The sequence below is a fragment of the Notothenia rossii genome, assembly GCF_949606895.1.
Source record: "Notothenia rossii genome assembly, chromosome: 7".
In the NCBI taxonomy this organism is placed as follows: domain Eukaryota; kingdom Metazoa; phylum Chordata; class Actinopteri; order Perciformes; family Nototheniidae; genus Notothenia; species Notothenia rossii.
Genome location: NC_136905.1, coordinates 47,949,847 through 47,969,403, shown reverse-complemented (window position 1 = coordinate 47,969,403; position 19,557 = coordinate 47,949,847). Strand labels below are relative to the sequence as shown.

General features: G+C 40.6%; 2 protein-coding genes across 3 annotated transcripts in view; one reads left to right on the top strand and one right to left on the bottom strand.

Annotated features, from left to right (window-relative positions):
• The window catches only part of LOC307045909 (uncharacterized protein), a 600,354-nt gene that overhangs the window by 170,649 nt on the left and 410,148 nt on the right, over positions 1 to 19,557 (top strand). The gene's annotated exons all lie outside the window — the stretch shown is intronic.
• setd3 (SET domain containing 3, actin histidine methyltransferase) overlaps positions 1 to 19,557 on the bottom strand; it is a 33,276-nt gene that overhangs the window by 11,749 nt on the left and 1,970 nt on the right. Inside the window, exons 2-6 of the mRNA XM_079641494.1 lie at positions 7,960 to 8,074; positions 6,525 to 6,617; positions 5,883 to 6,031; positions 5,698 to 5,770; positions 3,455 to 3,711 (exon numbers count right to left, since the gene is read on the bottom strand). Of these exons, the coding sequence (XP_079497620.1) occupies positions 3,455 to 3,711; positions 5,698 to 5,770; positions 5,883 to 6,031; positions 6,525 to 6,617; positions 7,960 to 8,062 (675 nt within the window). The 5' untranslated portion in view covers positions 8,063 to 8,074. The remainder of the gene's footprint in view (positions 1 to 3,454; positions 3,712 to 5,697; positions 5,771 to 5,882; positions 6,032 to 6,524; positions 6,618 to 7,959; positions 8,075 to 19,557) is intronic.

The window sequence follows — 19,557 nt, the reverse complement described above, 5'->3', positions numbered from 1 at the left end:
GGCACACACAAGATCTGAGAACATGTTAGCAAAACCTCTTGATAAAATCTGTATCCATCAATATGCCTATTAATTAGGGGTGTAGAGGTATCCGTATTCGTCCCGAACCATAACTGTTTGCCAGCCGCCCTTGAAAAACAAATGAAGAACAAGAAGAAAGACACAACAAATCGAACAAAATACAAGAAGAAAAGTTAGTATGGCGATTTCAGATAACACACAGGAGCTAGAACCCACCTGCTTCTTTTAAATCAGCTGTGTGGGAACATTTCGGGTTCCCTGTGGACTAGGGCTGTACCCGTTCGTTGGCCAACTATTCGGGTTTCAATTTCATTATTTTTTTTTTTTTCAGAAAAAATATCTTTTTTTTCAAAAGAATATATATTTTTTTCGAAATGTATGCTATTAATAAAGGCGAATTGCCATATTCTTATACTATATTTATACTTTTGAATTGCACTGTTAAAATGCGGAAATATATACAATCTCAGCCTGTGCTCCTGACATCGGTTTCACTCACAGTCACGAACGCAAACGGCACGCTTCACCTCGTTTCACCGATTCACTTCAATGCCGAAGACTTCAGCTGTGTGGGACCATTTTAAATTGGACGACGGTAAGAAGAATATGTGCCAAATATGCGATAAGAAACTGGCCTACCACGGTGGCACAACAACTCTGAAAAGTCACCTGGATGCTGTGAGTAGTAGCCTAGCCTAGCTTAGCTTAGCTGTTGTCAAGTTGCCATGATGAAGCTGCTTTATCCGCCGTTTAAACAGAAACGTTACACATGATAAAAACGTGCACTTACTTTGCTTGGAAAATAGTTGCAAGCAAGCAACCGAATAGTTTTTTTATATTAGTTTTTTTCATTTGATCCGAATAGTGAAAATAATAGGAGTAATGTGGGAACATCTGGGGCTAAGGCAATGGCATTAAAGTTGAGTAGCTCAGCCTAATAATAACTTGTGTCCATAGGTGCATCCCCACGCATCCCAGCCATCAACATCCTCAACAATACAGCAGACCCTACAGTTACCCTACAGAGGACACATTTAGTTTTAATGTTTGCGAGTACTGAGACAATAAATAAATATAAATCCTAATAATATGCTCTTTCTGCGCTTCCGCTTAACAGCGTGTTGTCAGGTGTCTCGGATTCGGAGCGTGTTATGAAACCTTTTTGAAAAACGATTTTTTTTTTTGAAAAAAAATGTTATAAAATAAAAAATAAAAATCTCTCCGCACCGAATATTCAAATATTCGCTGCTGATCACTACCGAATATCCGGAGCCCGAAAAATTGTATTCGGGACAGCCCTACTGTGGACTACAATTAGAGATGTCCCGATCCGATCACGTAATCGGGGATCGGAGCCGATCACGTGATTTTCAAAAGATCGGAATCGGGAGAAAAAAATCGGGGATCGGGAATTTATTTGAATTTTATTTTTTTATAAAATATTTTTTTTATTTTATTTAACGTTACAAAACAAAAATTACCATATTCACGTCTTAAAGTCATCCTGAGGCCTTACAATTACAGAACATCATGTATGTGTTGCTTCTTTTGGGCTTGTTTTCATAGACCTGGTTGCTTATTTCTCTCAAATCTGGCAACAGAGTGGGCTATTAAGTGTCTAATAGTGGCAGTAAGCTAACGAGAGGCTACGTTCAGCTGGTGACTCGGGAATCGGGACAGAGAAAATGTCAGGAGTTTGGAAGTATTATAACATTGAAAGTGAAGGCAGTGTAACAGCCAGATGCAATGTTTGCAAGGTGGAGACTTTTAAAAGGAAAGAAAAACTGCCCCAGAACAGTGAAAAGGCCAACAAAAATAACAACAAAGATAGCTGAATTCATCGCGTTGGATGACCAGCTGTTATCTGTTACCTTTTTTTTCTCTTAATGCATTGCATAAAGATCGAATCGGGAAAAATCGGTATCGGCAGATTGTCAAAATCAAATGATCGGAATCGGATCGGGAGCAAAAAAAGGTGATCGTGACATCCCTAACTACAATAACGATGGAGAGTGGTGGATCAGTGGTCAGCTCCTATAGTTCATTCACATGAGATGCCAAGAAAATCCTACATTTGTGTAATGGGACAGTATGTGACACTCTTCAGGACCATAACACAACATTCAGACCATGCCAGTGTGTGTGTGTGTGTGTGTGTGTGTGTGTGTGTGTGTGTGTGTGTGTGTGTGTGTGTGTGTGTGTGTGTGTGCGCGCTAACACTGCAATCAACATCAATTTGATGGACAGCAGTAGAGAATTTGAACCTGGAGCAGCACTCTTCCTCAGATCTCAGTGAGAGCAATTAATCGGGAACACAACATTGCCACCTAGTGAAGTCCACTCACATCGCATGATAAAGTCATCTTCAAATAAAATTAGTCTCTAAAAAGCCTAACACGAAATCTGCCCTGATAACTTGTCAGGCAACACATCAATTCCCCTGCCAGTTCATCATCAAATTAAAACAAACACCTTGCAAATAAAAAGCATTGTTATATTCATTTCAGTGCTTTTTGATAACAGGGCGTCAGAAAATTGAGTTCTGATCAAAGCGGAGCTGTCATTTTACATTGCTGCAGCTTAATAATTGGGACATTAGCATATTTTGAGATTATTATCCCACTATCTGTTGTCTGGTCCTGGTAACCAGTATTTCATCACATCTCCATTGGTAGGCACATTACACTGGACAAAAAAAAGTCGGTTTGATCATGTGAGAAGTTCACAAACTAAATCAAACTGCTGATCTTGATTATGTAAATTATTTTCTCATACATGAAATTAAAATGTTCATATGCCGGGCAAAATCTAAGCAGAGGAAAGATACTGTATCACCATCACTGTGGCCACCATCCTCAGTTTAACAATAAAAATATATCAGAGCATCTGTACAGCTGTGCTCTGCCTCTTCTCCCTTTCTACAACTGAACCTTGCTTTTTTCACATGTATTATTCCTGTTCCAATGCCCCCCCCCTGGACATGATGGAGAATTTAAGGCACAAGACAGTACTATTCTCCATCTGTGCTGCTACATAAATGTGGGAGATTAAAGTCCAGGAGATCGCCTTCTACACTGAGTCGGTACAATCCGCAACGGCAACCCAATTCAGTGAGGAGAGTGTAGGCCAGCGGAGTACCCTGCGGGGTGGATGTGGTTTACGCACCCTTTTGTTGTAGTTCGAGATCTAGAGCAACGTAGAGTAGTTCTGGATGTTGGTAATAAAACCCCATTGACACCTGTGCCAGGGAAAATGGTACTTAGATAGTAGCTGGAGTAACAGGACTGCGTATGAACTGCTTATTGTCTTCTTTTGAATTTCTCTTTCTGTCAACTTATTTTCTGGGCTTCCATATGAAAGCTCACCCAATAATTGGCTTATATTTCTATTTGATATCATCAAATGACTGAATTTACAGTATGCATGTGCCCACCTGTACCAGTTTGTAGAAGTAGGCGTATTGGCGCGTAGTGTTTTTATACTGGCTCAGGACGTCCTGCACCGCCTGTGTGCCCAGCAGCAGCTGCACCTCGTCCTGCTGGTAGAACAACGGGGTGTCATACTCCTGAGGAAGACTCCGGATGTACGGCAGCCAGAATGAGTCTGGGTTGGCCCGCTCACACAGCAGGTGGAAAGCCAGCGTCACGTTGCCCATGGCCTGCAGGATCCGGTCTTGGCTATAGAGAGGACCTGAGGCAGAGAGATACAAATCAGCTCCAGGATACACTTTTCTCCAGAGTGCCGTGGTTTATTGTTTATTAATGTGGTTCAGCGGCATTTACCGACCGCTGCAGTGCTGCTCGTCCACGGGAGTTTAGTCTACAGTTAACTCACGTCAGAGTTTAGTCTCCCGTTAACTCACGGCAGAGTTTAGTCTCCCGTTCACTCACGGCAGAGTTTATTCTGCCATTAACTCACGGCAGCGGCCTCTGTAAAGTATTCACTGTCTGACTGTCACACAAGCAGCTGATAAATATCCCCCATCCCCATAAGTGAATGTGTGTCAGTATGAATTGATGCTGTTTGGCATCACAACGCTGTTGAAAGTTTCTCTGGTATGAGATGGATGATGTTAGCATAGCAACCGAAGCTAATCTGACTATCTTGACAACTTGTTGCTATCCTATTGTTCCAAAAGCTGTTTTCTACAGGCACATTTTACCGGCGTATTTTTCATTATGATTCTACTTGTGATAGTCGGACATGACAACCTGTGAAGCCCATGTATTGATTGATGGCATAAACGGTGATGTCATGACGCAGCACCAGTCAGGCTCTGGGCGGTTGAAACACAACTTGGGCTAAAAAGAAGAACCGGTTCAGAACCGGAAGAGCCCGGAGCTAGAACTGGAACTGGTTTGGAAAAGGGGCACGAGTGGGGCCAGCTAAGAACCGGTTTACGGTGCTTAGAGCCAGCTCCACTGCGGTGGAAAAGGGGCCGGTTCCGGGCTAGAGCCTGATTAAGCTCTGGTTCTTCCTGTTTCCATCGCAGCGGAGCCGGGAGGCTGTGGCTCAGTGGGAAGTGCGCTGAACTTGGAATCAGGGGGTAGCAAGTTTGAGTCCCACTGCAGTCAGCATGTCGTTGTGTCCCTGGGCAAGACACTTCACCCCAAATTGCTCCTGAGGGGGCTCCACAGTACTGATGTTGCTTTGGATAAAAGCATCTAACAAGTGACATGTAATGTGAAATGTATGCAAACCGGTTCTTAGCTGGCCCCACTCGGCTGCCCGGCAAGAACCAAGAACCAATAGGAGGGGGCGAGATTAACCTGAGCAATAAAAGTTCATGGCGAGTACGGCAAATAAAAGTTGTAACAAGCAGTAGCGCTGAGCAAAGTGACTAGAACGTGACCACACACTTATAAAAAACACACACTTATAAAGTCAGGCAACACTAAAATGACATTACATTACATTTAGCTGACGTTTTTATCCAAAGCGACTTACAATAAGTACATTCGACCAGGAAGATACAACCTTGAAGAAAACAGAATCATATAAGTACATCAGGTTTCATAAAGCCAAACATTTCAAGTGCTACTCAACTGGCTTTAGGTAAGCCAGACCTTTATTAGTATATAAGTGCTTTGTTAGTAATTATATCGCTCGAAGTGGAGTCGAAAGAGATGAGTTTTCAGTCTGCGCCGGAAGATGTGCAAGCTATCTGCTGTCCTGATTTCAATGGGGAGCTCATTCCACCATTTTGGAGCCAGGCTTCGTGTGATTCTGTTTATCTTTAACTTACTTTAATGACCATCCGTTCGCTGTTATTGATCATTGTGGAGAGCAGCACACTGCCTCATACGTTTTCCTGTTGTTTTGTATTTTAGTGTGTACAGAAGGAAATATGCACACACTAAAATAACTTTCTTCCTATCTCACAAAACATCTTTACAAGTCATTAGAGCCTCCTACCGGCTGCTGTTGTCAAGATGTGCTACAGTAAAATTCCCTGTGTGGTTAGGAGAGTCTTACATTTGAAATATTTACTCTAATGTAGTTATATAAAATGTACCAGTATGTTACAATCGTCACAAAATACATCCTTTCATGAAATGTAATCATCATTTTCTTTTAGAGAAGCTATTTTCCCAGTTTTTTCGCTCTGCTTTAAATGGTTTATTTATGGGAGCCAAAATGTTTAGGTTTTCTAATTTAATCCTTTCACACCCTTACCCATCACAGAGTTCTGGGCTGACTCCACAGTCATCAGCATCTTCCTGGGAATCCAAAGGAATAGTTCCTCTGCCTGCAACAAACACACGCAAACACACACTCTTTATAGTAATTAACTGGTATTTGATGAAGTGTTTGGAGTGCTGGAGAATCTTGAAAAGGTAACCCCACTGAGTGGAGCTCACCTTGATGTCTCTGGTGGCCCGCAGGCCGTAGCCTTCTGTTCCAAAGTTGGCCACTGTGAAACCGTCACAGGACGCCCCGCTCTCCTGAGCCCAGGACATCAAGTCTGGGAAGTAGTCATCTCTGCTGCCATCAAAGAGTATAGACATACCTGAATACAAACACACAGCAAGGGACAAATTATCTCTTCTTCATTTTCATCACCTCACTGATACATTACTTCAAATTAGGGCTGCCCTCGAATAAAGGTTTTTCTAGTCGACCAATAGTCGTAAATTCAGGCAATTAGTCGACTAATCGTCGCGCGTTTATGATATATTATGATCTCAAAATGGTTTCAGTTTCATTGAAAACATTTTTAACATTATGGTACGTTTTGCTTCAAATCAAATCAAACTGTGATAATGAACCTTTGAAATATCATCCTTTACACACTCAGAAAGATCCCTTCTGAGGAAAAATTTGTCAAGTAGGTTTTTCAGCCGACTAACGTTTAGTCAACTATTTGGGGGCAGCCTTACTTTAAATGACTTGAAATATAATATTGCTGATTACTTAATATTGATAAATCCTGTGGAATAAGGTTTTCAAAACATTCATTTGAAATAAATAGTGTGTGCACAGCTGCATGCACATGTTCTCACCCTTCTGTTTCTTGCGGATCTTCTCCACCAGGCCTCTGATCTGGGTGTACTCCTCCCACTCTTTACCAGCAGAGGGGGCTGCACTGCTGCATTCTGGGGAATTAACAAAACAATTGCATGTTTAAATTAACCGTACAGCCAACACACATCTTAACAAGGACATGTAAACATGAAAATACCATGACAACGTTAGGAGCAAATCAATACTAAATCATACCCTGTAGAGATTTACACTGGCTCTGGTTTGTATGGGCCTCTGGTGAAAGTCGTCTCACTGTGATGAAACCTCAGCTGTACTGTTTAAGAAGACTGATGCACAACACCTGGATATGACCGCTGACTGCGAAACTACGTTTAAGGTGCAAAACTACGGCACAATTCCAAACCGCCACCTACCCACTTCTACTCGGTGACGGAGTGAATTCCGGCTGTCGGGAAACTCACAGCTAAACGAGGCACCATTATTTCAGGTCGACGGTGCAAATAGAGCGGCAATCTTTGGAACAAACTCCCCTCCCTCTGGCAGAAACAGGAATAATTTATAAAATAATAAAATAATATAATAATTTATAAAAAGGAAACGCCATTTCAATTTTTTGGAAATTAGAAATGTTTTGAAAAAATCTTAAATAGAGTTTCATTTTTGTAAACCTCTTTCTATTTTTTTATTTATTTTTAAATCTGATGTTTATAAGCTGCTTGGTTTTTGAAACAGTCTGTAAATATACAAAACGTTAGTATCAAATGCACACCTTTACCTTTTTTCTAGACTAGACAAGGGGATATGATTTAAAGTAAAACAAATAAAAGTTATCCATCAGGTTGTATGACGATATTAAATGTCTATCTGGTTTCGCGGATTACCAGTAAATGTTTGCTGGAACTGTTTGTAACAGCGTGTTTCCTGACGGACACACACAGCGTGGGTCGGTCAGGTAGGACTGATGCAGATCCTTTGAAGGTTTGATAACCAACTCCCCCTCCCCAATAGTTGAATTGGAACGGCACTTAATGTGGCGTACGTGGAGGGGTAGGGTGCAAGAGGTAGTTTGAAATTGAGCCTTTGTTTAGGTGAGTGTGCTTTCAGCTGCCAATATCTTTATGGGCAACCTTGCAAACTGCCTCCCTGATTTCTGTGCGACAGGTCATTTCTGATGCAGACTGTCACTTTGGACCTGAGCAGCTGATTGACCAGTCAACTGGATGGATTCCTATCCCCTCTGCGCCCATACACATGAATCACATGAATCACGTTATTATTATGTGGGTGTGCAGGAACATAAAAATCCCAAATAGAACAAATGGTGTTATTGAGTAAGATTACAATCTACTGGAAGAAAAATTGGTGTAACTTAATGTTCCATATGTGCTGACTTTTTATTTTATATGATTAGAGTGAAAAAAAAGAAGGTTCCCCGGATGCAGGAGAACGTACTCTGCAGCAGTTCAGCGATCAGGTTCATCATTTCCTTTGGGGTCACCACCGGGGTGGCTCCTGAGCCCGACTTCTGAATCTTCACTCGACTCTTCTTTCCCATGGTGCTGATGTACTGAAAAAACAGACCATCATTACTGTTGGCTGTGAACATGAGAAAGTAGAAACAGGCTGAGAGGAAATCAACTAGGTGTATAACACACAGAAAAGTAAACACAGAAGCTCACTTTTAAAAAAAATGTTTTTGCTCAGGTGACATATTGTGCCAAATACTATTTTTCATGGTTTCCCCCTATGATACACCAACGCAGGTTATACTGTCCCTGTTATGTAGCTACAGGTACCGCCTGCCTTTACATGTGAGACCTGACGCTACCTCTCTCATGTGAAGTGCTACACTGCCAGCCCTCAACATTTATTTTTTCTCTTGATTTATTTTTCAAGAACCAGGTGTGTCCAGGGGAAAAGTGGACTTGCCAAGCTGCTGTGCTCACAGTCCACAATGCTGCGAGCCGGGCCTCTGAGCAGCTCCCGGTCCAGGGGCCTCATTTATAAACGGTGCGTACGCTCAAAAGATGGCTTACACCACTTTCTATGCAATGTTTGCAATTTATATAAAACAAACTTGACGGGAAAATGTGCGGTCCTCCACACAAACTCTGACCCATCCGTACGACCAAAAACGGGAGAGATGAGAAACTGCGACACCATTGGCAGAAGGAAGAATGGAGAGAAATATGGGGAAATAATACCATAAATAAAATGTTACCTCTCATTTACAGTGGGGCAAAAAAGTATTTAGTCAATCACCAATTGTGCAAGTTCTCCCACTTAAAAAGATGAGAGGCCTGTAATTTTCATCCTAGGTATACCTCAACTATGAGAGACATAATGAGAAAAAAAATCCAGAAACTCACATTGTCTGATTTTTAAAGACTTTATTTGCAAATTATGGTGGAAAATAAGTATTTGGTCAATAACAAAAGTTCATCTCAATACTTTGTCATATACCCTTTGTTGGCAATGACAGAGGTCAAACGTTTTCTCTAAGTCTTCACAAGGTTTTCACACAATGTTGTTGGTATTTTGGCCCATTCCTCCATGCAGATCTCCTCTAGAGCAGTGATGTTTTGGGGCTGTCGCTGGGCAACACAGACTTTCAACTCCCTCCAAAGATTTTCTATGGGGTTGAGTTCTGGAGACTGGCTAGGCCACTCCAGGACCTTGAAATGCTTCTTACGAAGCCACTCCTTCGTTGCCCGGGCGGTGTGTTTGGGATCATTGTCATGCTGAAAGACCCAGCCACGTTTCATCTTCAATGCCCTTGCTGATGGAAGGAGGTTGTCACTCAAAATGTCACGATACATGGCCCCATTCATTCTTTCCTTTACACGGATCAGTCGTCCTGGTCCCTTTGCAGAAAAACAGCCCCAAAGCATGATGTTTCCACCCCCATGTTTCACAGTGGGTATGGTGTTCTTTGGATGCAACTCAGCATTCTTTCTCCTCCAAACACGTTTAGTTGAGTTTTTACCAAAAAGTTCTATTTTGGTTTCATCTGACCATATGACATTCTCCCAATCCTCTTCTGGATCATCTAAATGCTCTCTAGCAAACTTCAGACGGGCCTGGACATGTACTGGCTTAAGCAGGGGTACACGTCTGGCACTGCAGGATTTGAGTCCCTTGCGGCGTAGTGTGTTACTGATGGTAGCCTTTGTTACTTTGGTCCCAGCTCTCTGCAGGTCATTGACTAGGTCCCCCCGTGTGGTTCTGGGATTTTTGCTCACCGAGCTTGTGATCATTTTGACCCCACGGGGTGAGATCTTGCGTGGAGCCCCAGATTGAGGGAGATTATCAGTGGTCTTGTATGTCTTCCATTTTCTAATAATTGCTCCCACAGTTGATTTCTCCACACCAAGCTGCTTACCTATTGCAGATTCAGTCTTCCCAGCCTGGTGCAGGTCTACAATTTTGTTTCTGGTGTCCTTTGACAGCTCTTTGGTCTTGGCCATAGTGGAGTTTGGAGTGTGACTGTTTGAGGTTGTGGACAGGTGTCTTTTATACTGATAACGAGTTCAAACAGGTGCCATTAATACAGTTAACAAGTGGAGGACAGAGGAGGCTCTTAAAGAAGAAGTTACAGGTCTGTGAGAGCCAGAAATCTTGTTTGTTTGTAGGTGACCAAATACTTATTTTCCACCAAAATGTGCAAATAAATTCTTTAAAAATCAGACAATGTGATTTTCTGGATTTTTTTTTCTCATTTTGTCTCTCATAGTTGAGGTATACCTAGGATGAAAATTACAGGCCTCTCTCATATTTTTAAGTGGGAGAACTTGCGCAATTGGTGGCTGACTAAATACTTTTTTGCCCCACTGTATTTGTTAGATTTGGCAGCTGATATAACACAACACATTTTTTTTATTTCATTTAACTGGTGAAAGAGTTGCTGCGGGGGGGGGGGGTTGAGACGCACAGGCTGCAGTGGAGACGCTGCGCACAGCTGATTTACAGCTGGAACACAAACCACCAAATAAAAAAATAAACATGAATTGACTCCACTCCGCAGGGATCCCCCGATTCTTACAGTTTCTCATCATGGGGGGGGTCTCCTGTCCCCGGCACAAACACACTGACCACGACGCCACCTGCGATCAACTGGACAATGATCCCTCGCTCTACGCCTCCTGTACACAGTCCTGGACTGGTCATCGGGAGGACCGGGGGGTTTCCCGATGGCCTGGCCTGTTAAGTGGCCTGCCTCACACAGGGTGACTGGCTGTCTACATGATGTGGCCTGCCGACATGGCCACTGTCATACAGATCATAAATCAAAGCCCTTGATTGGTCTCTGGTTGTCATTCAAGCTCGGGATAACCTCAGCTCACGTGAGGTAAAGGACTGAGTGTTTAGATTAACTTAGTCTAAGTTCTCAGTGGGTCTCAAACGGTTTGGTCACCATTTATGTAAACACATATTTCCATTTGAGAGGGTAGTGATTAGTAAAATATGCATGAATAAATAAATAAAAAGTTAACTTGGTGAAAATAGGTAAGATACACTTTTAAAACTTGTTGAGAGCTAAAACTAGTCTTTGCTGCTGCCTCAAAGAGGAGCAGGGGGAGAGAGGAGGGAGACAGGTGAGGCTGATTCAGGAGCACAGACACACTCACAACTATAAATGAACCAAAAATAAATAAATAAACAAGTTTCAGTGTTTTTCATATTGGAAATGGTATGTTATTGGTTATGGCCCTGATTTTATGATTATTGAAATGTATACAGTTCTGTTTCATATAGTTCCCATAGATCTTGTCTTTATTTTCCCATCAAAATGCACCAGATTGATGCATTTCACTCCAAAATAAAAAAACAAATCTTAGGCCCTGCCTGTACCTGTTCGCTCTCCCATCGTGTGAAGGGTCTGCTAGCAAGCGACCAACAGAAAGGTTAATGTTGTTGCATGTCACAAAGGCACGTCACCTCAACTCACTGATCCAGTAATGAGTGATCCGACAGTGAAGAATAAATATATTTATAACTAGAGTAGCTTGTTCCAGAGGTAGATAAAATGGCTAAGTGTGTTAGGTCTAACTCTTGTGTGTTTCACTCCGCTCACCGGTCCGTCAGCGGGTGGATCTGCAGGATTTCTGCTTCACACACACAGTCTTATTTTATTGTCATTTTCGGACACCTTAAAATACTGCCAGACTGGTGAAGCCATTTTTGCGAGCTTGTTTTGCCGCGCACAGAGAAAAGTGTCATGTATTTTACGTCATCATTTTACGTCATGCGATCGGCTCTCGCAATCGGCAGAGAGTGAGTATCGGCCAATATCGATCGGTGGCCGATGGATCGGAGCATCCCTAACTACAGCATTTCAGAAAACACAACAGTATTTCATAGCTGCTCCGTCCACACTCACAACAACGTCATACAGACATAAATAAAGCAGCGACTGTATTCACCATGACACAGACTGTGTTTTGTATATGTTTAACTTGTTTCCAGTTTCTGAACAGATACAGATGTAGCACTGAATTTCAGACTCCAGCTTACAGCTTCCTGCCTACTACCTGCCTAAAACCAGTATAGAGGAATGTTAAGCCCTCCCACTATTTTCCAAGAGGGCGTTACCAGATTTTCAATTTCAGGTTTTAACCAGGAGATGGCGCTTCATTCACAAATACAGAAAGACAAGTTTCATGGACTTTCAGTTGTGTTTTGAAGAGCATTTGAACACATCAATATTTTTGATCAACTAAAGTATATCTAATCTTGTAATTCAATAATATATAGTCTTTATATATTAAATAATCATAATTATAATGTAAATGTTTACATTACACTTCTTTATTTGTTATGCTCATACTTTAACCTTTACAATCATTTGCTTAAATATGCAGTATATTTTTTGTATATTTTTGTGTTTGCTTCCTCCTGCTTCCTTTCGGACGCATACTGTATGATTTATTATTATTATTAATATGAAGATATTATTAAGATAAGATGTTACTTTATTGATTGAACATTTTAGTTTAGAATGTGCTGTCCCACGGTAATTCAGAAGGCTCACAGGTCACATTCCGACCATTATTTAAAACAATAGGTGCTTTCACACCGTCTACAGTTTGCTTTGTATATAGGGAGCTCTGTCAGTTTTCGAATTACCCATTTGCTTTCGGGGAGCCCTATTTTTCAGAGCACATCCTGCTACTAAATATGTCACACGCACGCTCTGTTGACTGGCGCAGCAGCGCGGATGCGATCAATTGCTATAAAAACACTCTTCTACTAATACAGACGGTGTCACTATGCCGGCGGATGTGGCCATTGTTGAAGCCTCTTCAGGCTCCGCATCGGCAGGCCTCTCCCTCGGTGTGGAGCTGTCAAACTCGACCCTAACGCCGCTTACAGCCGGCCAACTAAAAGTTGTTTTCCGTTCACGTTGTCATTTTTAGACTCCTTCGCTTCTTTGCTTGTGAATCCAAAAGCTGTGACGCTTGGCTGTTTTTGTTTTGCCATATTTTTTATTAAAAAGCCAGAGTTAAAAAAATATCAATATGAACATTTAAAATACTGCGCCGGCATCACCGCCATAACCATAGCAACGTAAGTAAGAATGCAGTGCCGCCACGTACAGATGGCGACACCCAGACATATTCAAAAATATAAAACAAATATTCAGAAACTGTAATGAACAATAACTTATTTATTTCAAGAACTGTTATTTACAGAAACTCAATATTTCTAATCTGTGTGACACAAATATGCACAATTGTTTTGAGAGAGCTGTGGTTGATGGGCCATTAGTTGTGTAAATACACAGCTGAGAGCTGCCGTTTCATTCAGACTGTTTAAAAAACGGTAACAACGGACAATTTTTTTTTGCGGATGCATGTCAATTTAAATCAATACATACAACTATTTTTTAAATCAATACATACAACTATTTTTTTAAATCAATAAAAACATTTTCTAAATCCATAAAAGCATTTAAATTAATATTGGGAGTCATGTCATTACTTTGTTGAGAATGTGGCCGTGTAATAAGCGGGATAATTTGCAGCGACTTGTTCCTTATGGGGAAAATAACACCCGTCATGTGTGTGTAGAGGTGGGTGTGGTTAAAACACTTTCATGAAGTAAAGGAATTTCCTTCTATAAAACAGCTGTGGGCAGCAGTGAGTGTCACGGACATGAATTCATAGATCAAGGCAGACTGGTGCACACACTCTCCTGTCCTGCCAGGCGACACGCCCGTTCTAAGCCGTGTCCCTCACTCCTCACATCCCAAGCATCCCCAAAAAGTGTATTATGTTGTTACATCTCAGATGTTATGTTTCAGTTGTGACCTGTCTATGTTCAGTGATGCAAACTTGTCACCTTTCGGCGAAATTCGCCGTTTTGAATCCAAAATAAGTCGTTTGAGTGATTCATGTAGATCTGCAATACAAATATTTTTGGGATATGGGGGGGTCTGGGACCCGGAGTAATCTGCGGCCGTGAGCTGTTATGTGCCATCATGACACGCATGGTGTTCTTTTTTATATATATTATAATGAAGTACGAGCTGTGTGCTCGAGTCTTCCTGCCTGTCGGCTCTGCTCCTCCGAGATGATGGTCTAGCTTCAGCAGCTACATTACCTACGGGTGCGTTCGTTAATATTAACTGTGCGTCCAGAGTCATTGTGGCACAGACTGGACTGCTGGTGAACGCGTTCAGGTGTTCAGAGCAGAGCTCCCTGTTGGAGCGGAAGAGCGTGATGCAAACTGAAAAGTTTTTCTGTGGCAATATTATTTAAGGAATCGTTGAGCTAGCTAGCTAGCATACATTGTCACTATCTGCTAACGTTAGCTTTAGCCTTCTATTTCTAATAGTTTTTTTCATAGGCTATAAACAGAGGTGGTATAAGTATATATATATTGTACTTGAGTAAAAGTAGAAGTACTCAGATCTTGTACTTGAGTAAAAGTAGAAGCACATAGATCTTGTACTTGAGTAAAAGTAGAAGCATAAAGATCTTGTACTTGAGTAAAAGGAGAAGTACTCAGATCTTGTACTTGAGTAAAAGTAGAAGTACTCAGATCTTGTACTAGAGTAAAAGTAGAAGTACTCAGATCTTGTACTTGAGTAAAAGTAGAAGTACCAGAGTGTAGGAATACTCTGTTACAGTAAAGGTCCTGCATTCAAAATGTTCCTCAAGTAAAAGTAGAAAAGTATTCTCATCAAAATATAGTGAAAGTAGCGACAGTAAAAGTAGTCATTGTGCAGATTGGTCCATTTTAGAATAATAGATATGATATGTTTTATAATGATTGATCATGAAAGTGTTCTCAAAGCTGGTAAAGGTGCAGCTAGTTTGAATGACTTTGTATACTGCAGGGTAGCTTGTGGATTTACTCCAGGTGGAACTAAAGTCTGATTTAACACTTGATTATATTTCACATCATTCATCCACATCTGTAAAGTAACTAAAGGTATTAAATACATGTAGTGGAGTAGAAGTACACCATGTACCTCTGAACTGTAGTGGAGTAGAAGAACAAAGTAGCAAAACATTGAAATACTTAAATAAAGTACAAGTATCTCAAAATTGTGCCCAAGTATAGTACTTGTTGAGTTTATGAACTTAGTTACTTTACACCATGTGGCTATAAAGATAGAAAGACTAAGCCTTGCAGAGGCATGAAAATACATTTTCAAAATGCTCAACAGTGCTGCCAAAATTATAAACTGACTGCTACACAATTTAAAATAAATTATTTTATATATTTCTATTAGATGTGACTCTTTGGCGTTTCTGTTATTATTAACACTGCTGCCTTAGTTGTTCTGCTAAAATCCTCTGTTATTCCTCATTTTACAGCCGATATTCTGTGGGGTGGGGGAGCCGGGGGCTCGGATCCTTGTCACCTTTTTCATACCTGATGAGTTTGCATCCCTGTATGTTAAAAAGCCTCAGTCACCTTAATTCATGTAATAAAAACATCTCAGGTCAGTAACACTCAAAGCTAAATGTGCAATACCATGTTCAGCTATGTTACTATTTATAATGTTATTGTTGTTACATCAGAAGATGTACATATTGGAATGATTTCTTAACTTACAGTAGGCTATTTTTTACAATGTGTGTTGGAAGGATTTATTAAATTACTATGAATATTGTCATTGTTGAAGGCTTTTAGAGAAGGGTGAACTATAAGCCTGAATTACATAACATTTTATACCTAAAAACATAAAAGCTACAATAAATGAATCACAATTATTCTAGTTATTTTTACCTCCCGTATTGCTTTCAACCCACCAGCTTTTATGGTGTTGTTACTTCACTAACTGTAAGCTTGTCACATACAGTCTATGGTCACTCAGAGTAACCTAGCTGGAGAAGAAAGATCAGGGGGGGAGGGGGGGGGAGAGAACTGTGGTTGATGGGCCATTAGTTGTGTAAATATACAGTTGAGATCTGCCGTTTCATTCAGACTGTTCAAAAAACGGTAACAACGGACTATATTTCTTAGCGGATGCATGTCAATTTAAATCAATACATACAACTATTTTTTAAATCAATAAAAACATTTTCTAAATCCATAAAAGCATTTCAATTAATACTGGGAGTCATGTCGTTACTTTGTTGAGAATGTGGTCATGTAATAAGCGGGATAATTTGCAGCGACTTGTTCCTTATGGGGAAAATAGCACCCGTCATACAGATCAGGATCCCTCCGCCACGCTTTGGGATCCTGATCTGCCGACGAGGCTCCATTAAAATATAAATATTTTTAGTGAATTACTGAGTTTAGGCACGTTAATAACGTTTTAATGAAATTGAATACAGTATATTCATATGTTTCAGTGATTAGATGTCAATTCGGCGAACATAAACATAAATGATCGTGGTGAAGATGATGATTAAATTAGGATTAAAAATCGAGAGCCGGGCTGCATTTCCTCCTGTTCGTTTTTTCCGACTAAACAACATTATTTTGTTAAATAACAACATGTTGATGTTTTGTAAATGATTACATGTCTTTTATTTAGCAAAGAGTATGATATCCGTGACATATGGATCTTAACAAAGTTCCGCTGTACATCCAGCGTACTGTATCTGACTTTATTTCACATGAGCTCCAGCGTGGAACCCCACTGCACCCCCTGGTGGATCAATGATCCATTGCAGCTGGCTTCATTATAAATACATTTATCTATCACGGGGGCGGTCTCAAGTCAAGCTGGAGGTTTTCCCTTGAGCGAGGGCAGATCACGTACCAATCACGGCCCTCGCGTTTCAAACTGTCTGAAATGAATCGCTACATCTGTATGAGGAGCTGTGAGCTGAGTGCTAACAGCTAATGGGCTGATGTGTTGGGACATGTTGCGCTGTTGGGTGCTGACCAATCACGAAGCGTCATTTCTTGACTGGCAGCCAAAACAACCAATCACAGCAGTGCTTTTCTGGCTGGCTCTGTCCAATCACAAACAAGAAGTGTTCTCCCTAAAGGAATACCCTTTCCGTCCAATGTGAAATGCTGTGGTGTTTTTTTGAAATGCTGTGGCTTTTTCTGAAATGCTGTAGCGTTTTGTGAAATGCTGTGGTGTTTTGTGAAATAGTGTGGTGTTTTGTGAAATGGTGTAGTGTTTTCTGAAATGCTGTGTGTTTTCTGAAATGCTATAGTGTTTTCTGAAATGCTGTGTGTTTTCTGAAATGATGTGTGTTTTCTGAAATGCTATAGTGTTTTCTGAAATGCTGTGTGTTTTCTGAAATGCTATAGTGTTTTCTGAAATGCTGTGTGTTTTCTGAAATGCTGTGTGTTTTCTGAAATGCTGTGTGTTTTCTGAAATGGTGTAGTGTTTTCTGAAATGCTATAGTGTTTTCTGAAATGCTGTGTGTTTTCTGAAATGCTGTGTGTTTTCTGAAATGCTGTGTGTTTTCTGAAATGCTGTAGTGTTTTCTGAAATGCTATAGTGTTTTCTGAAATGCTGTGTGTTTTCTGAAATGATGTGTGTTTTCTGAAATGCTATTGTGTTTTCTGAAATGCTGTAGTGTTTTGTGAAATGCTATAGTGTTTTCTGAAATGCTGTTGCATTTTCTGAAATGCTGTTGTGTTTTGTGAAATGCTGTTGTGTTTTCTGAAATGCTGTGGTGTTTTGTGAAATGCTGTGGTGTTTTGTGAAATGCTGTTGTGTTTTGTGAAATGCTATAGTGTTTTCTGAAATGCTGTTGCATTTTCTGAAATGCTGTTGTGTTTTGTGAAATGCTGTGGTGTTTTGTGAAATGCTGTTGTGTTTTGTGAAATGCTGTTGTGTTTTGTGAAATGCTGTAGTGTTTTCTGAAATGCTGTGGTGTTTTCTGAAATGCTGTGTGTTTTTTCTGAAATGCTGCGGTAGTGTTTTCTGAAATGCTGTGTTTTCTGAAATGCCGTAGTGTTTTCTGAAATGCTGTAGTGTTTTCTGAAATGCTATAGTGTTTTCTGAAAGGCTATAGTGTTTTCTGAAATGCTGTAGCGTTTTCTGAAATGCTATAGTGTTTTCTGAAATGCTGTAGTGTTTTCTGAAATGCTATAGTGTTTTCTGAAATGCTGTAGCGTTTTCTGAAATGCTGTGGCGTTTGCTGAAATGCTGTAGTGTTTTCTGAAAGGCTATTGTGTTTTCTGAAATGCTGTGTGTTTTCTGAAATGCTGTAGTGTTTTCTGAAAGGCTATTGTGTTTTCTGAAATGCTGTGTGTTTTCTGAAATGCTGTAGCGTTTTCTGAAATGCTGTGGCGTTTGCTGAAATGCTGTCGTGTTTTCTGAAATGCAGTGGTGTTTTCTGAAATGCTGTGGTGTTTTCTGAAATTCTGTTGTGTTTTGTGAAATGCTGTAGTGTTTTCTGAAATGCTGTGTTTTTTTTCTGAAATGCTGCGGTAGTGTTTTCTGAAATGCTGTGTTTTGTGAAATGCTGTAGTGTTTTCTGAAATGCTATAGTGTTTTCTGAAAGGCTATAGTGTTTTCTGAAATGCTGTGTGTTTTCTGAAATGCTGTGCATTTTCTGAAATGCTGTAGCGTTTTCTGAAATGCAGTAGCGTTTTCTGAAATGCTGTGGCGTTTTGTGAAATGCTTTTGCGTTTTGTGAAATGCTGTGGCGTTTTGTGAAATGCTGTGGTGTTTTCTGAAATGCTGTGGTGTTTTCTGAAATGCTGCAGTATTTTCTGAAAAGCTGTGGTGTTTTCTGAAATGCTGTAGTGTTTTCTAAAATGCTGTGGTGTTTTCTGAAATGCTGCAGTATTTTCTGAAATGCTGTGGTGTTTTCTGAAATGCTGCAGTATTTTCTGAAATGCTGTGGTGTTTTCTGAAATGCTGCGGCGTTTTCTGAAATGCTGTAGTGTTTTGTGAAATGCTGTAGAGTTTTCAAAAATGCTGTAGTGTCTTGCACTTCAGGGCCACCGTAATTATCATTTAAATTTATCTGCAACAATGGATATCAGGAAGTGGTTCATGAACAAAAAGAGCTCACAAAAGGAATATGGCAACTCAGCGCCAGATGCAGGCACATTAGAAGACATCAGTTACGTTACCAACGAGCTAGCAAGCCAGCCAGGGACAAGGGAGGCTGGCAATCAATTCTATTTTGAAGAGAAATTGACTCTCAAGCCCTCCCTCACAAACTCCTGCTCTGTGCGCAAGCAGACCGCTGCACACGTTCTCTCCCTCGCTCAATCTCTCTCTCCCTTTCTCTCCATTGCTTAACCTCTTTCTTTCTCTCTCTCGTCTCTGATGTATAATAAGAACGTCAACAGCATGGCAACCTAAAACCCCTCTCTTTCTGCAACAACAATTCACGAGCGCCTCCCCCACACCCGTTGACAAATCACGAGCGTGTAACTACTTCTGACTGATTCTGATAAAACAACAGTAAACAGTGAAAAAGCATTTAGGCCCCTGAATATAATTATGGCGCCGATTTAGACTCCTTAGCACTAGAGTTCACTCACTACTTAAAAAAAACGCTTGGCTGTTAACTGCAAATGAATCACTTTGCATTAGCATATTATTACCTTATTGTATTCCTATTGTTATGGTGTGCAAATAAACACAAAGGATGGCCACAAAGATTG